A 13205-nucleotide genomic window follows, 5' to 3' on the forward strand; every position below is an offset into this window, starting at 1 on the left:
AGCAAAACTTTCCCCGGTAACAAATGATGTTTTGCCAAAATGCTTACTAAGTCCTGGCTGTAGGAGCATGTATGACGTGGAACCACCATAGCTCAAAAAACAAATGTACAGTCCCTTCCAGTGCCGTGGGGTTGCATTCCATTGAAGTGCTCAAATATAGTTTTCATCATTCCATGCATTGTGCTTAGTTGATGGAGAATTCTTGTTTTTTTTTTTTAATTGTATTTGTTTGCATGCCTATCAGATGCACAAAATGCATTCTTCATGGATTTTCCTATCACTGCTTGAGTAGCATAGAAAGTTACGTACTACAGAAGCGTGGAATCGATGAAAGTAACAATCAAAGAGGAACAGTGTGTTTTCTCCCATCCCCATAAATCTGATCTGTAAATGCAAAGAATGTGAGGCATGGACAAGAGAAACTCAATAATTTTACCTAAAACTTAAAAAAGAAAAACAAGCAAATCGTAAGACTTTTAACCAAGCTCATCTTGAAAAGGCAAACCTTTTATATAAGGCATTTCTGAACCCCCATCTGAAATACATATCTTTAGGGCAGTAATCATCAGAAACATAACGGAGGCCTGTGCAGCTCAGTTTTATTGTCTTGCATCAGTGAACATTCCTCAAAAGCATAGAGCGTCACTAATGGAATTATATGTTTTCATGCTATAATTACATTTGATTTTTCCTGATATTTCTGTAGACTTTTTGTTCATGGTCCCATGACTAGACAGAGTATTTACAAGTTTTCTGTATCCTTAGCTTATTCAATCCCCACCACCCCCTGTAACAAAAGAGAGAAAGAAGAAATAGAGAATTTTTTTTGCAGAGAAAAGGCAAATGTGCATTTTGTAAAAATTTCACCTTCATAGATTTTCTTTCAATAACAACAACAAAAACACAAACAACAACAGAAAGAAATAAGAAAGAAGAATTGAAGGAAACAGAGCAAGAGATCCCTCTGAGTTCCAAAACTCCTTGAGACGTAAAATGGGCACTTAATATTTTTGTTCTTGTTCACGAATGGATACTTGTTGAATAAAATGGAATTTATTTGGTCTTCGGGTGTGTTGTTCCAAATGATCTTGTCACAGGAAGACAGATGAATCTGAAGGTGGAGTCACACTGACCAGGAGACCCGATCCCAAGATGCCATCAAGCATGTGAATAATAAGCCTCTATTTCTGAGAAGAGAGAATGTTTAACTATAAAATCCATAGAAATCCCCAAGAAAGAGATGTAAACAGAATATTACTTTGACACCCTAGATATTATGATTTTCCTCTTTTTATCTTGTGTCCCACGTCAGATCTTATCTCTGCTCAACAGCTTAACCTCTTTCTCAGCACTGAGCTCCTGTTATGTAGATTTTCATCACTATAGAAGATGAGGCTTGATGCTCTCTTCAAATACGGTTACACTCTAGAGTTTTCCCCTGCAAAGCATTATGAAAGTACAGGGGGCAATAATTGGTTGTTGCAATATAGGTGTGTCATGAAGAAGGGCTTCTACTTGCTGAGTGGAGTAGGTTCAAGGGGGCATACAAATACTGCTCGGTCTGACCTGGGTTGCATTTTCTTATCATAAATTGAAGGAAAGTTAGTATGACATTTCCCCAAGTTTAAATACATTTCTTGAAATGCCATGTATTAGAGCATTGAAAACACAAGTTTGGTTTTCTCTCCTCAAATCCCTAATCTGGCTCCTGTCCCAGACACTCAACCCGAGTCACCCTCAGAGGTCTTCCTAAACAACTTTTCAGCCAAAATCAATAGTAGCCTTCTAGGCTTGTCAGCTTTATTTGAAGCCATTTTCTTCTCCCTGTTAACACCCATTCTGGTCTCAGATTCTGAGGAGTTGTCCCTTCCTCATTTTCTGTTTTTTCATCTCCAGAGTCACATCTCAAGCGGTTCTTCGGCGATCATTCCATCTTGATCATGTTAAACACAACGTTTGTGCATGAATTATTTTCCTAGCTCTATCCCTAAACTCTCCTTACTTTTTAAAATCTTATACCCCTTTATGCCAGGCTTTCAACTGGAACTAATTATGATAAAGTACCAACTCTGGTCTTGGTTCTCAGCTCCTTGCTGCTGTGTAATCTCTTATTTTTGTAAACAAAACTTAAATCACTTTGACTCCTTACTAATCTCCTTACTTTCACTAAACTTCTAGACGCATATATTTTATTTTTATAAATTTATATATTACATTCACTGAATTAATGTCATCCTCCACCTGTCCCCCTTCATCCCTAGTCAAATGCAGGTTATATCATACTATACACATATTCAAATAAATATTGCCTGTTTATCAAAATGCAATTAATAATGAAGTTGTGGTTCCACTGTGCCCTGCCAGCTCTTCCTGTCCCACTTCCGGACAACACTGTCTGTACAGGTCCTACGAACATCCAGTAGACCTGCTTCCCTCTCTCTTCTGCTTTTATTTGTTGTCATTCTTAAAAAGACGTCCTTTCCTCTTTTTAACAGTTCTGCTCTATTCTTCAGTATCCTATCCAAGTATCTCTCTCCAAAGGACTTTGCATGGAACATATGTAAACTGGGTTCTATGAACTAGCTTGCTTTCTTCTTCCTCCTCTCATGAACATATAGCTTTATGTGAAAATGTATCTAAGTCATCTTTCTGTGCCTGTTAATGCCTATGAATTCACAGATATATCAACATGTTTAGTATGTTTTATAACTCTTTGGAAAGGCACCTTTTTCTGATAATTGAGAAATCTTTGACTCCTGGGTTGAAAATTTATACAGCCCCCCCACCAACCACATGCCCTTAAAATATTTTTCAAGTAACTGTGGTTACTGCAGATTTACTTCATTATACGTGCCTTTCCTTTTCAGGACCCCCCCATGGCTGTAACCCTTGGACTCCGAATGGAGGAGATGATTTTTAATCTTGCTGATACCCATTTATTTTTCAATGATTTAGAGGTAAGAATTTAAAAAGGTAAGAATATTTGGAGCCAACTACTAAAACTCTTATATGATGTCTATATGCGCTGATAACCTGAAAAAAAAAAACTGAAAGATAGAAATTTAGCTCAAGAGAAAAGTTCCTCTCAGGGGGAAACACTGTATATGCAAATATAAACAGAAGCTAAGTTGTGTTGATGAATTATACATATGTACTGGCATATATTTAAAACAAAAAAAGTCTCCAAAAAGGGGAAGGTCTGCTTTGCCGTCCCATACATTACACCCTTATCCACTCCTCCTGGTCCTTTTAGTGTCTCACCCACTACCCATTCCTCCGTTGGAATCATGACTAGCTCTTCCAGGTTACTAACCAGGATGCTGTTTAGGTTAATGACCACACAGTAATCACAGATACTATTCCTGGTGGTAGAATGCGTCATTAAGTCTTGTAGGTAATCTGAAACCTAATTCAAGAGATTGTTATTTCTCGTTTCCTCCCCTTCTGGATAAAACAGTGCAAGAACTGTTTACTTAGCACTTCTGATGGATTTGATTGCATTTATTTTCTCTTTTTTTTCTTAATTTACCTTTCCATTTCAACCTTAAATGAAGAGAAGGTAAAAGCAGTAACAACAAACTGAAAGGACCCAAGTAAAAATAGCTTCAAGAAGGCTGAGTAAGCCCTGTAATAAGGTGTATGATCTGAGTTATTAGGCATTCAGACAATAAAATTTGAAATAACTTGAGTCGCTGGAGCGCTGAGAAGTTCTTCTCTGTCAAGCACAATGATGCTGAAATAGATTTCTTTTTTTAATGACCCATTCAGATTTTTTTTTTTATCTCATGGGTTCATCATGAAATAAAAGTGTTTATAAACATTATGGATGAAGGTGGAGATTATTATTACTGAATCCCTACCTTGTGCTTGGCATTTTATATCGGGCTTTCCATTAATCAATTAATCAGCAACAACATTTTTGAATAAATATGTTTATCACATTATTTTTGTAGAGAAGAAACTGTAGGTCCGCCAGCTTAAAAATCACATCTAAGGTTACCTACTGAGTGGTTGAGTTAGGATTTGAAACTCTGGATTCTGTCTGGCTCCAGAATGCATACTCTGCCCTGTTCTAGGCTGAAATTAACAGACATGTGTGAGCAAGATAAGCCAAGTTTGTCAGTGTCTTAAATAAGTTTTTAAAATTGACAAGGTCTTAAATCCAGTTTTAGTTACATTTGAGACATGAGTAAAAGATGTGTTATTCAGTATATCCCATAAAAGTATGTGTTGGAAGTCTATGTAAAAGCATTTTCTTTCTTGTTCTCTCTGCAGTGAGTCATTATTTTTACTAGATAATAAAATTCAAATTCCTTTTAAAGACGGTTCTTTTTTTTCTTTAACAGAAACTATGAAAGGTCAGTAGTCTTAGGCAATTATTCCAGTTTTAGATAATAAGAAATAATAATCACCTCTCTAAAACCTGATTTAAATTAGTCCTGCTACTTATTACTGTCTAGTGTACAGAATGATTTTACATATACATGATAGTAGGAAACACACTTTAACCATTTGGAAACTTGGCTTTTTTATACATATATGGTGATAACTTTTTAGGTGGGTTTTTCTTTTGAGTAAAATCTATGAGTCTCATTCTAAAAAGAATTCTAAGATTATTAGTCCTCTCAAACCTGTAAAAGACCAAAAAAAAAAAAAGGAAGTTTTATATGGTTTTATCTAAGTTTTAGAGTTTTTATTTCATTTTATTTATTGTTTGAGATAAATGACCCTCTAGCTTTTTTAGTGGCAGATTCAAAGCAAGATGGAATAAACTTAACACCCGGCCTCTGACAGAACACTAAAATGAGAAAGTGAGAGTAGCTTATAATGGTTTTGAATATACCTTTAGCAAGTGTGATGTAAATATTGGCATATCAGAGCCATGTGGTAGGCTAAGAATTTTTATTTTGGATTAGGTACTATATAAAATATATATTTTTAAATATCCAGCAGGATCTCTGGTAGAAATAGTAACTGAGAAAATACTGGCATTGACTTTCTCTTCTATGATTATAGTTTTTCAGTTGTGTTTTAGAATGTGATAAAAATTCCATTTGACTCAAAGGCTAATAAACCTTTGTATCCAACAATAATGTACTGAATCAATGAAATGATTTAATCTCTGCATATAAGCTGGTTGAATTCTCATTCATGCACAGACACACGTACGTGCCACATATGTGCGTACACGTCCAGGTGAAGTGCCCAAGGAAACTCAAAGGCTTCATACTAACTTAAGTGAGACAAACAGGCACTGAAACTATTAAAATCTACACAAGAGCTTTCAAGATCGTTCAGTACACTTACATACATATCCACTCTGCTTCTGCATCTGATTTTGAAACTCTCACCCAGTTTTTTATTTCAGTAGACTTCTTACAAGCAATGATTGCCGTGAGCTTCACAACTGGTATTAAGCCATGTCTGCTTCTACTGACAAAGAGAATTCCTCAAGAGAGTAACTCCATCTTTAGCCTATTATGTGCATTTTTCCCTTGTGTATTTAATCTCTCAGGGTTCCTTTTCTTAACCTAAAAGTCTAATTTGAGACTCAAATCCTTCAGTAGATACTGCAACATATGTAGGAGCAGCTGCTTTCACATAATTCCTTAAAAGATACAAATTTAAATCCTCCTAATGGACACACTTCACTACCTCCTGTCCAACTGCAGAGAAGGCAGATGCTCACACCACTGCCCCGAAGAAGAGAATGATCTTCATTTAAATAAAATGTTATTTCAGTTAAAATAACTTCCAGGAAAGAAGACACCAGGGAGTGTGGGCTTACAAAAGTGAGAGAAGACCATTATGGATTATAACAGATAAAGATCAGTGACAAGTTTGCAGCCGCCTTATGAGATAGAATTAAAGAATTTAACGTTAGGGCCAGAATTATTCCAAATGTTTGAATTCTTACACTGGAATTTGTTAAAGCCAAAGCATTACATGGTTTTTAGTATTTTAGGTTTGGGTCAAAATGATTCTTGCAAAGTTGCTCTGAGTGAAGACTAATTGACAAATAATTATTTAGATTTTTCTAAAAGTGTAAGTGATTGAAGTTCAGGTTTCTTTCACTGGACTGTAATCCTTGGGCAGGAGTCCAGAGTCAACAAGCACAGTTAACTAGGCATAAATTTAGAGAGAAGTTCCATTTGGAAAAACCTCAAACATAACTTTAAATATGGAACTCACGGTCCAATAAGTTTGATATACTGATGTCCTCAGGAGTAAAAAATAAATTTGGGGGCAAAATGTACAAATTAATCATGCGAGTTAATACTTGAAATGTCAGAGGAATTTCTCTAAAAATTAGAATGAGAGGGTATTAAATATAGAAATAACTTCTAATTACCAGTATAATTCATAAGACTCCCTCCTTTTTATAGCATTAATTTATTATAAAGTAGAGACGTGGAAATTATTTACATGATGAAAGATTTCAGAACTTCCATGGAATCAGCACACGTAATGCCATTTCAATAGTGATTTAATTTGGTCTTTATACTTACCAAGAATGTCACCAACTCTTGATAAGAAATAATCCTTGTCGTCTAGAACTACTGGGTTGCCGCAGCTCTGGGAGAAGATCTTTTATTTCCAGCTTTCCAGCTAACTGGTTAAATCTCTTCAGCCTTTCCTTTAGAGCCCAATCTGACAGCTACTGCTGTTGCTTGCAATACTTTTCTCTGAGAACTTTCTGGAAGCATAATGCCTTCTTTGGTTAAAATTTGGGCTCTGCTTCTTTCAACAAATAGTCAGAATGAGGAAGAACCTTTTTTTAATGCTCGTCCTGCCATGACTCCAACATCCTCTTGTTGGGGGAGAATAGGTTCTTGCCTCGTGCAGGAAAGAGTCCAAGAACAAGTCATGGTAAAGTGAAAGCAAGTTTATTTAGAGAGAGACACACTCCATAGACAGAGTGCGGTCTGTCTCACTCAGAAGGGAAAACGGCTTAGGAGATACACACTCCATAGGCAGAATGTGGGCCATCTCAGAAAGGTGAGAGGGAGAGAAGCTGAGAGGTATTTGGGGTGTTCAGTTTAAAGTAAAAGTAGATACACACTCCATACAGTGTGGACTGTCTCAGAAGGCAAGAGGGAGAGAGCAACCACGAGGTGTGGAGTTGTTAGGTTTCATGGGCTCAGTAATTTCCTATGCTAATGGATAGGAGGGTTATTCCAACTACTTTGGGGAAGAGGCAAGGATTTCCAGGAGACGACCCTCTCACCCACTTCTTGAGTTTTTATGGTCTGCCTGGGAACTGTCAGGGCGCCTGTGGGTGTGCCATGAGGCTCAGGGTCTCCTGGAAGTTGAATACTCCGCCATCTTGGTTGTAACCAGTTTGTCCTATCCCCCGTAGCTGTGTCATTCTTCAGTGGTTATGCCCTGCCCCCTTTCCTCCCACTTCATTCTCTTCTCTTGCCCTCTTCTTACAGTCCTTACCATCTAGAACATTATTATTTTTTATCACCAGAACTTTGTGTTATGAAAATTTAAGTAATTGTGGCAATTCTGTCATGAACTTTGTCTGTCTAGTCTTCTGCCATTTATTCAACAAAGAACTGTTACTTTGTGCCAGATTGTGCCTTAAGTGAGCATATATGCAGGCCCAAACCCCCCTCCTCAGGCAGCTTCCAGTCAGATTAACTTTCCAGGGCCCTTCCCTACCTATGAATATATTTATTCAAAAATTACCCATAATTATATGTAAATCATATGAACCTTTAAAATGGATTTACCTGGACTTTCAAGTTATGTACTAAAATTGTGTTGATGGGGCTACTCACTAAGTTTTATATTTTAAAAGAGACTTGAGCCAACTAGTTTATCCTCAGACTGCAGCAGGAGCTAATACACCGAGTGTGGAAAGCTGGAGATGAGACAGTAAATATTTTACTACCTGATTCTCCCAAACCCTAGAGTGATTACAAATAGTAGCTGAAAAACCTGTAGTATGGCATCCTGTTTTCAAATGTAATGATTTTTCAAAATTGATTTTGAATGATAAGCAGCATATGCACAGCAGACTCTGTATAACTGGAATGATTTGAGGGGTAAAAAGAAGCCCCAAAGGCAGGCTCATACTTACCCTGAGGTTAGGAGGCATTAGGTGTTGAAATGCCCTAGCCAGACTCCACCTTTAGAATCATGTACTGTTTCATTGGAACTTTGCAGATTACTCAAAGATAGAAAAGGATTCTTAGAACACCAAAGAAGAATTGAAATCTTCTCCAGAAAACTTACTGCTTTTTTCTGAGTACACTCTAAGTCAGGTCAATTGTGTCGGTGTATGTATGTTCCTCAACTTTATTCTCCTCTGACTTCAGAGTACATTGGAGATGAAAAATCTTCATTATTTCCCTTTTATTTCAGTATTCATTTCTGTGTAAAGATTTAAAAACTTGTACAGCAACAAAAATTATTGACTTTGATGGTTAGCTATTTGCTGTGTCGAAAGACCAGGACTTTTGAAATAACATCAACACGGTTCTTTCATGGTATCACTGGCCCAGCAAAAAGCAGGAAGTTAGAGGGATCTCCCAGGACATCATAATCATCAAACCCCTCTGTTGTTGCTCAACAAATAGTAAATAATAGTAAACCCCTGAGGTGTCCGACCAAACAAGTTTTGAGTATCTTCAGATTAGCTTTGCTTCTGTACTTAAGCGTGCACAACAGAGATGCCTGAAAGTGAACACCAGTGATTCTTGTAAAGATTCGAAGGAGAATTTCTTATCAATAACTTTAAGATTCCAATTATTGTTTTAATTCCTCTAAATAAGCCCACATGTTTTCAGGCCCCCTTTAACGGGTCTCTTCTGGGCTTCTAGCTCACTGAGTAGAAATGGGGCCATTTCCTGGCGTGTGAGGGTGGGATGAATGGGCAGATGCTGCCATCTTCTGGCCACAGCCTGATCAAATGGCGAGATGCAAAGAGCTTCAACCTTGGTGCTGAGCATCCTTTGAAAAACAACTTTCCCACTGTTTTTAACAGGAGTGTGACCAAGTTCACATAGACGATGTCTCCTCTGATGATAATGGGCAGGACTTAAGGTAAGCCATGCCTTTCCGTATGCTTTTTCCTACAGAAATTCAGCTGTGAAGTTTTGCACATGTAATTATTTCTTTTATTTCTTTTTAATGTATTTTGGGTGTTGCAGTACCTACAGTTTTGCAACTGATGGCTTCCATGCAGCTGCAAGTAGTGCAAACCTTTGTTTGCCAACAGGTGTAAGAGGAGGGGTTGACTGGATGAGGAAGTTGGCTTTTCGTTACAGAAGAGTAAAAGAATTATACAACACCTACAAGAACAATGTGGGAGGTATGTGTGGCTTTTACAGTGTAATAAAGGATACTGTAGGTAGAGGTACAATTTGAACTGTGGTTTCATGTTTCATGTCAGGGACTATCCTTCTATAAAATCAATGCCAAGATCTCCTACTGGACTCCATGAGCCAGAATTTTAAGTTTCTTAGAGTGGGGAGGGTGGGGGGAAACTTAACTGCAAAATAAAGCATGCAGCACTGTCAAAAGAATGAGGGATTCTTTGTGCCCGGCTGTTTGGTCATGATTAATAGCAGGACGGTGATTTTACTCTTCTTCATCTGGGACGCTGTCAGTGAGAACCAGATAGAGGCACTGATGGAGGCCGTGGAAAGAAGACCCCCGTCACCGAAGCAGAGTTGTTAGCAATCATGACCTTTCTGGAATCCTATCAAAAAGAAATCTAAACAGTGCTTTATGTCATTTCAAAGACTTCAACAAGTCTATTTTATCCTTTTAAAAATTGCATGTTACATGAAAATACACCTTTGCCATGTATTGTGTTAACTACACCATGGTTTTCAAAAGTCCAAATACTCTGTAGGTTGTAGCTAAACCATTTTATACTCATTCAGAAATTACAGGTGATATCAAAACCTGTGACGTCAAAACTAAGATCTTGGATGTGCTTCTTGGTATAATAAACCTTGATTTTCTCTTATTAGGATCAATTTCAGGTCAATACGATCCTAGGATTAGTTATGAGGTCACATAAGATTCTTCTCCCAGGGTTTTTTTGTTTCTTTGTGTCTCTTTTTTTAAACAGAAAGATGTTTGAGGAGTATAAACTGGAAACTAAAATTGATAAAGCTAACTATATTTGTACATACTATAGATGTGTATATTCACCTATATTCATAGAGTACAATGTAGTAATAAAGGTTTCATCTGTAGTATATATGTTACACACACCATACACATTGTGAGGGTGGGCTGTGTGTCTGTATCCCCAGTGCCTAGCTAGCCTTGGGGCACATAATAGATGCTCAATAGATACTCAGTAACTACAAGAGAACAAAACCACATAGAACCATACACAATAATAATGTTAGAACCAAATGGAGCTTAGATGTGGAAGTCTTTCATTTCCAAATAAGAAATAGGCTCCTGCAGGCTATTGACTTGTCCGGAGTTCTAGGCAGACAACTCAGGTTTCCTAATTTCACTCTAACACTTTATAGAAGATAATTTTGTAAAATCAAACAAATAGCTATTCTATTAAAAATCAATTGTAGGTAATCAATTTAACTTTAAAATAAAAATCCCTTTGGGAAATATGAAAGAACTTTTATCATTCAGGTGTGTCATTATTTCCCTCTTAAAGGGTATTATTAAAATAAATTTTAAAATTGATAAGATTACTAATAGTCTTATAGCTTAAAAAGTTTAAACAATGAGAGATGAATCCTTTTTTTGTGATGTTAGCATCTCTTTATTGAAATGAAGAGAAATGAGACTTGCCAGAAACTATAAATTATGATTAAAAAAATTATCCACCTCTATATGTACTCCCAATATTCTGAAATATGATTTAAATAAGAAACTTTCTTTTTTGATAAACTTATGTGATCTTGTTTTATCACGAAAGGGAGGGCTTTTTGAATAAGAAATTAGTATGCCTACCTCTTCTCTTTTTTTAATCAATGTAGTTTTCAACCATACTCTATCAAGCTCTAGGATTTTAAACAAAACTCTTAACTCCTTTTTACAAAATTAAGTATTTCTGATAGCTTGAGCACTAATGATAAAAACAAATTCTATACATTTCCATAGCTGTATGTGATAATGTCATTATTACTGTTTCACAGTGGTGATGATTGTGATTATTAGGAAGCTAAGCATTTTCAGACAACCATGGAATTTGAGATTTGTTATCTCTGGGCTGGTAGAGCTGGACTTCTCCTCAAGGCCTATAGTATCAGTCTTCTGGAGTAGGACCCAGGCTGGGGTGTCATCAAAGCTCCTCAGGTGATTGGTGTCCACTGTGCCAGATGCTAGGATCAATAAGGGTAGAGACCCACTTTTCAATGTCACACTGCTAATTTTTAGCCCAGAACCCAACATCCAAAAGTTATTCAGTAAATGTTTGTGGAATGAATGAATGAGTGAATGAATGGATGGATGATCAATTCTGAAACAAAGGATCCGTGTTGATATCCATCTCTCTCTTCATTTCTGATATAGGCAGGAAGAGAAATTACCTATACTAGACAGAAGGGAGACCAAACTAGGCATTGCTGAAAAATGTTCATCTCCTGACTCTGCCTTGCTTTTTGGTGTTGCAGGACTCCTTGGCCCTGCCAAGAGAGATGCGTGGCTGCAGTTGAGGGCCGAGATCGAAGGTCTGACAGACTCCTGGCTAACAAATGCACTTAAATCTTTATCAATCATTAGTACTAGGTAAGCGGTGTCTTTGCAGTTCCTACATGTATTGAAGATGGAGTTCTAATAGCATAACAAATATAAAAATGTTTTAATTCCCAGACTATTTTAGAGTTTGAAGGGACCTAACAATTCACTGTGTGTGTGTGTGTGTGTGTGTGTGTTTTGGGGTGGAGGATGGGAGTTGCTGCTTCTCAGAATAACCAGAGGATTCTACCTTTACCCTTCTCTCCTCATAACCCCTGACAAACCCCATGGGAATGTCATTTGAATTCCAAAATTTAAAAAAAGACAGCACTCTATTGTTGGCAAAGTAAGGAGATGATGGCAAAAATAAAACCATACTGTTTATACAGTGAATGCATGTTTTTAAGTCTTTTAGGCCATTCTAGATAATAAACATAATTTAAATACATCAAAACACAAGAGAAAGCTCCTGAAAATTGTGTCTCCCTTGTGTTGTTTGATCTAAACAATGAAATGCTGACTTGTTAATGTAGATAATAGGGTTGAATAGATGTAACTAGTTGAATACCATGTGCCATGAATGTAAATTAATAAAATAATGTAAATCTGGAAGATGATCGCTAGTAAGGTGGGGCTAAATCTTTGTGCTATTCTGTTCTTTAGTTTTGTTTCTGAGTTGGATGAATAAATAACACCATACTTAGCAAATGTGTGGGTAACACAAAATTCAGAGAAGAGTTTGTATGTGAACTGATTGAATCCAGATACAGAGAAACCTTGGCAGGGTGAAAGGAGAGTCCAGTATTCAGAACATGGGAGTGAGCGGCGTGTCCCAACTGATGCACGTGGCTTCCAGCCCTGTGACACGACCAGCCATCACGTTGATAGCAGAAAGTCTAAATGGAGAGGGCAGGGCACAGTAGGTTCCTGGGTCAGGCTGGGAAATCCAGAGTACGTTGCTCAGTTCTGAGCACCTCATTCCTACAGGAGCTGTGACATATTTGAAGCATCTTGTGTCCAGCAAAGTGGCCAGAAGGGTTTAGGCTATGGAAATCACATAAAAGGGACAGTTAGAGGGAGGAACCAGAGTTTAGTCTGAAGAAGAGCCATGTGTGGAACACGATTATAGATTTCAGCTGTTTGAGCTATTAGGCTGAAAATAAATGACATTTCTCTCTGATTCTGTAGAGGAAAGGGTACCGATGAGTAAGAATCCTAGTAAGCGAGGTTCTGGCTCTTTGTAGGAAGAATTGTCTAACCATTAAAGCTGTTCTAAAATAGGACTTTCTGCCTGTGATCTCTGTGACTGGTGACATGATGACCAAAGGACAAAGAAGCTGGAATGTGAGGGCTCCGACCCCCGAATGTGTGTAAAATACAGTGGACGATGCTTTCATTATTTCTAATGATAGTTAAAAACCAAAGGTTATTGCATTGTCAAATAGATTGTCTGTGTGTTACCCATAATATATTATATGTAGATCCTTATTAATACATGGCCTTAAAGCAACTTCATGGGTGTATGATTTTAA

The 13205-nt window shown here is 37.3% G+C and overlaps 1 protein-coding gene and 1 pseudogene across 10 annotated transcripts in view; one reads left to right on the plus strand and one right to left on the minus strand.

Moving 5' to 3' along the window:
- The window catches only part of EYA4 (EYA transcriptional coactivator and phosphatase 4), a 282139-nt gene that overhangs the window by 257192 nt on the left and 11742 nt on the right, over positions 1 to 13205 (plus strand). For all 10 annotated transcript variants that reach the window (XM_032484950.1, XM_032484955.1, XM_032484954.1 and 7 more), the window contains 4 exons: positions 2868 to 2957; positions 8996 to 9054; positions 9162 to 9322; positions 11610 to 11724. In XM_032484950.1, coding sequence (XP_032340841.1) covers positions 2868 to 2957; positions 8996 to 9054; positions 9162 to 9322; positions 11610 to 11724 — 425 coding nt within the window. The remainder of the gene's footprint in view (positions 1 to 2867; positions 2958 to 8995; positions 9055 to 9161; positions 9323 to 11609; positions 11725 to 13205) is intronic.
- On the minus strand, positions 6457 to 6919 carry LOC102512942 (annotated as a pseudogene).

This window comes from Camelus ferus, chromosome 8, assembly GCF_009834535.1.
Source record: "Camelus ferus isolate YT-003-E chromosome 8, BCGSAC_Cfer_1.0, whole genome shotgun sequence".
NCBI classification, from domain to species: Eukaryota; Metazoa; Chordata; class Mammalia; order Artiodactyla; family Camelidae; genus Camelus; species Camelus ferus.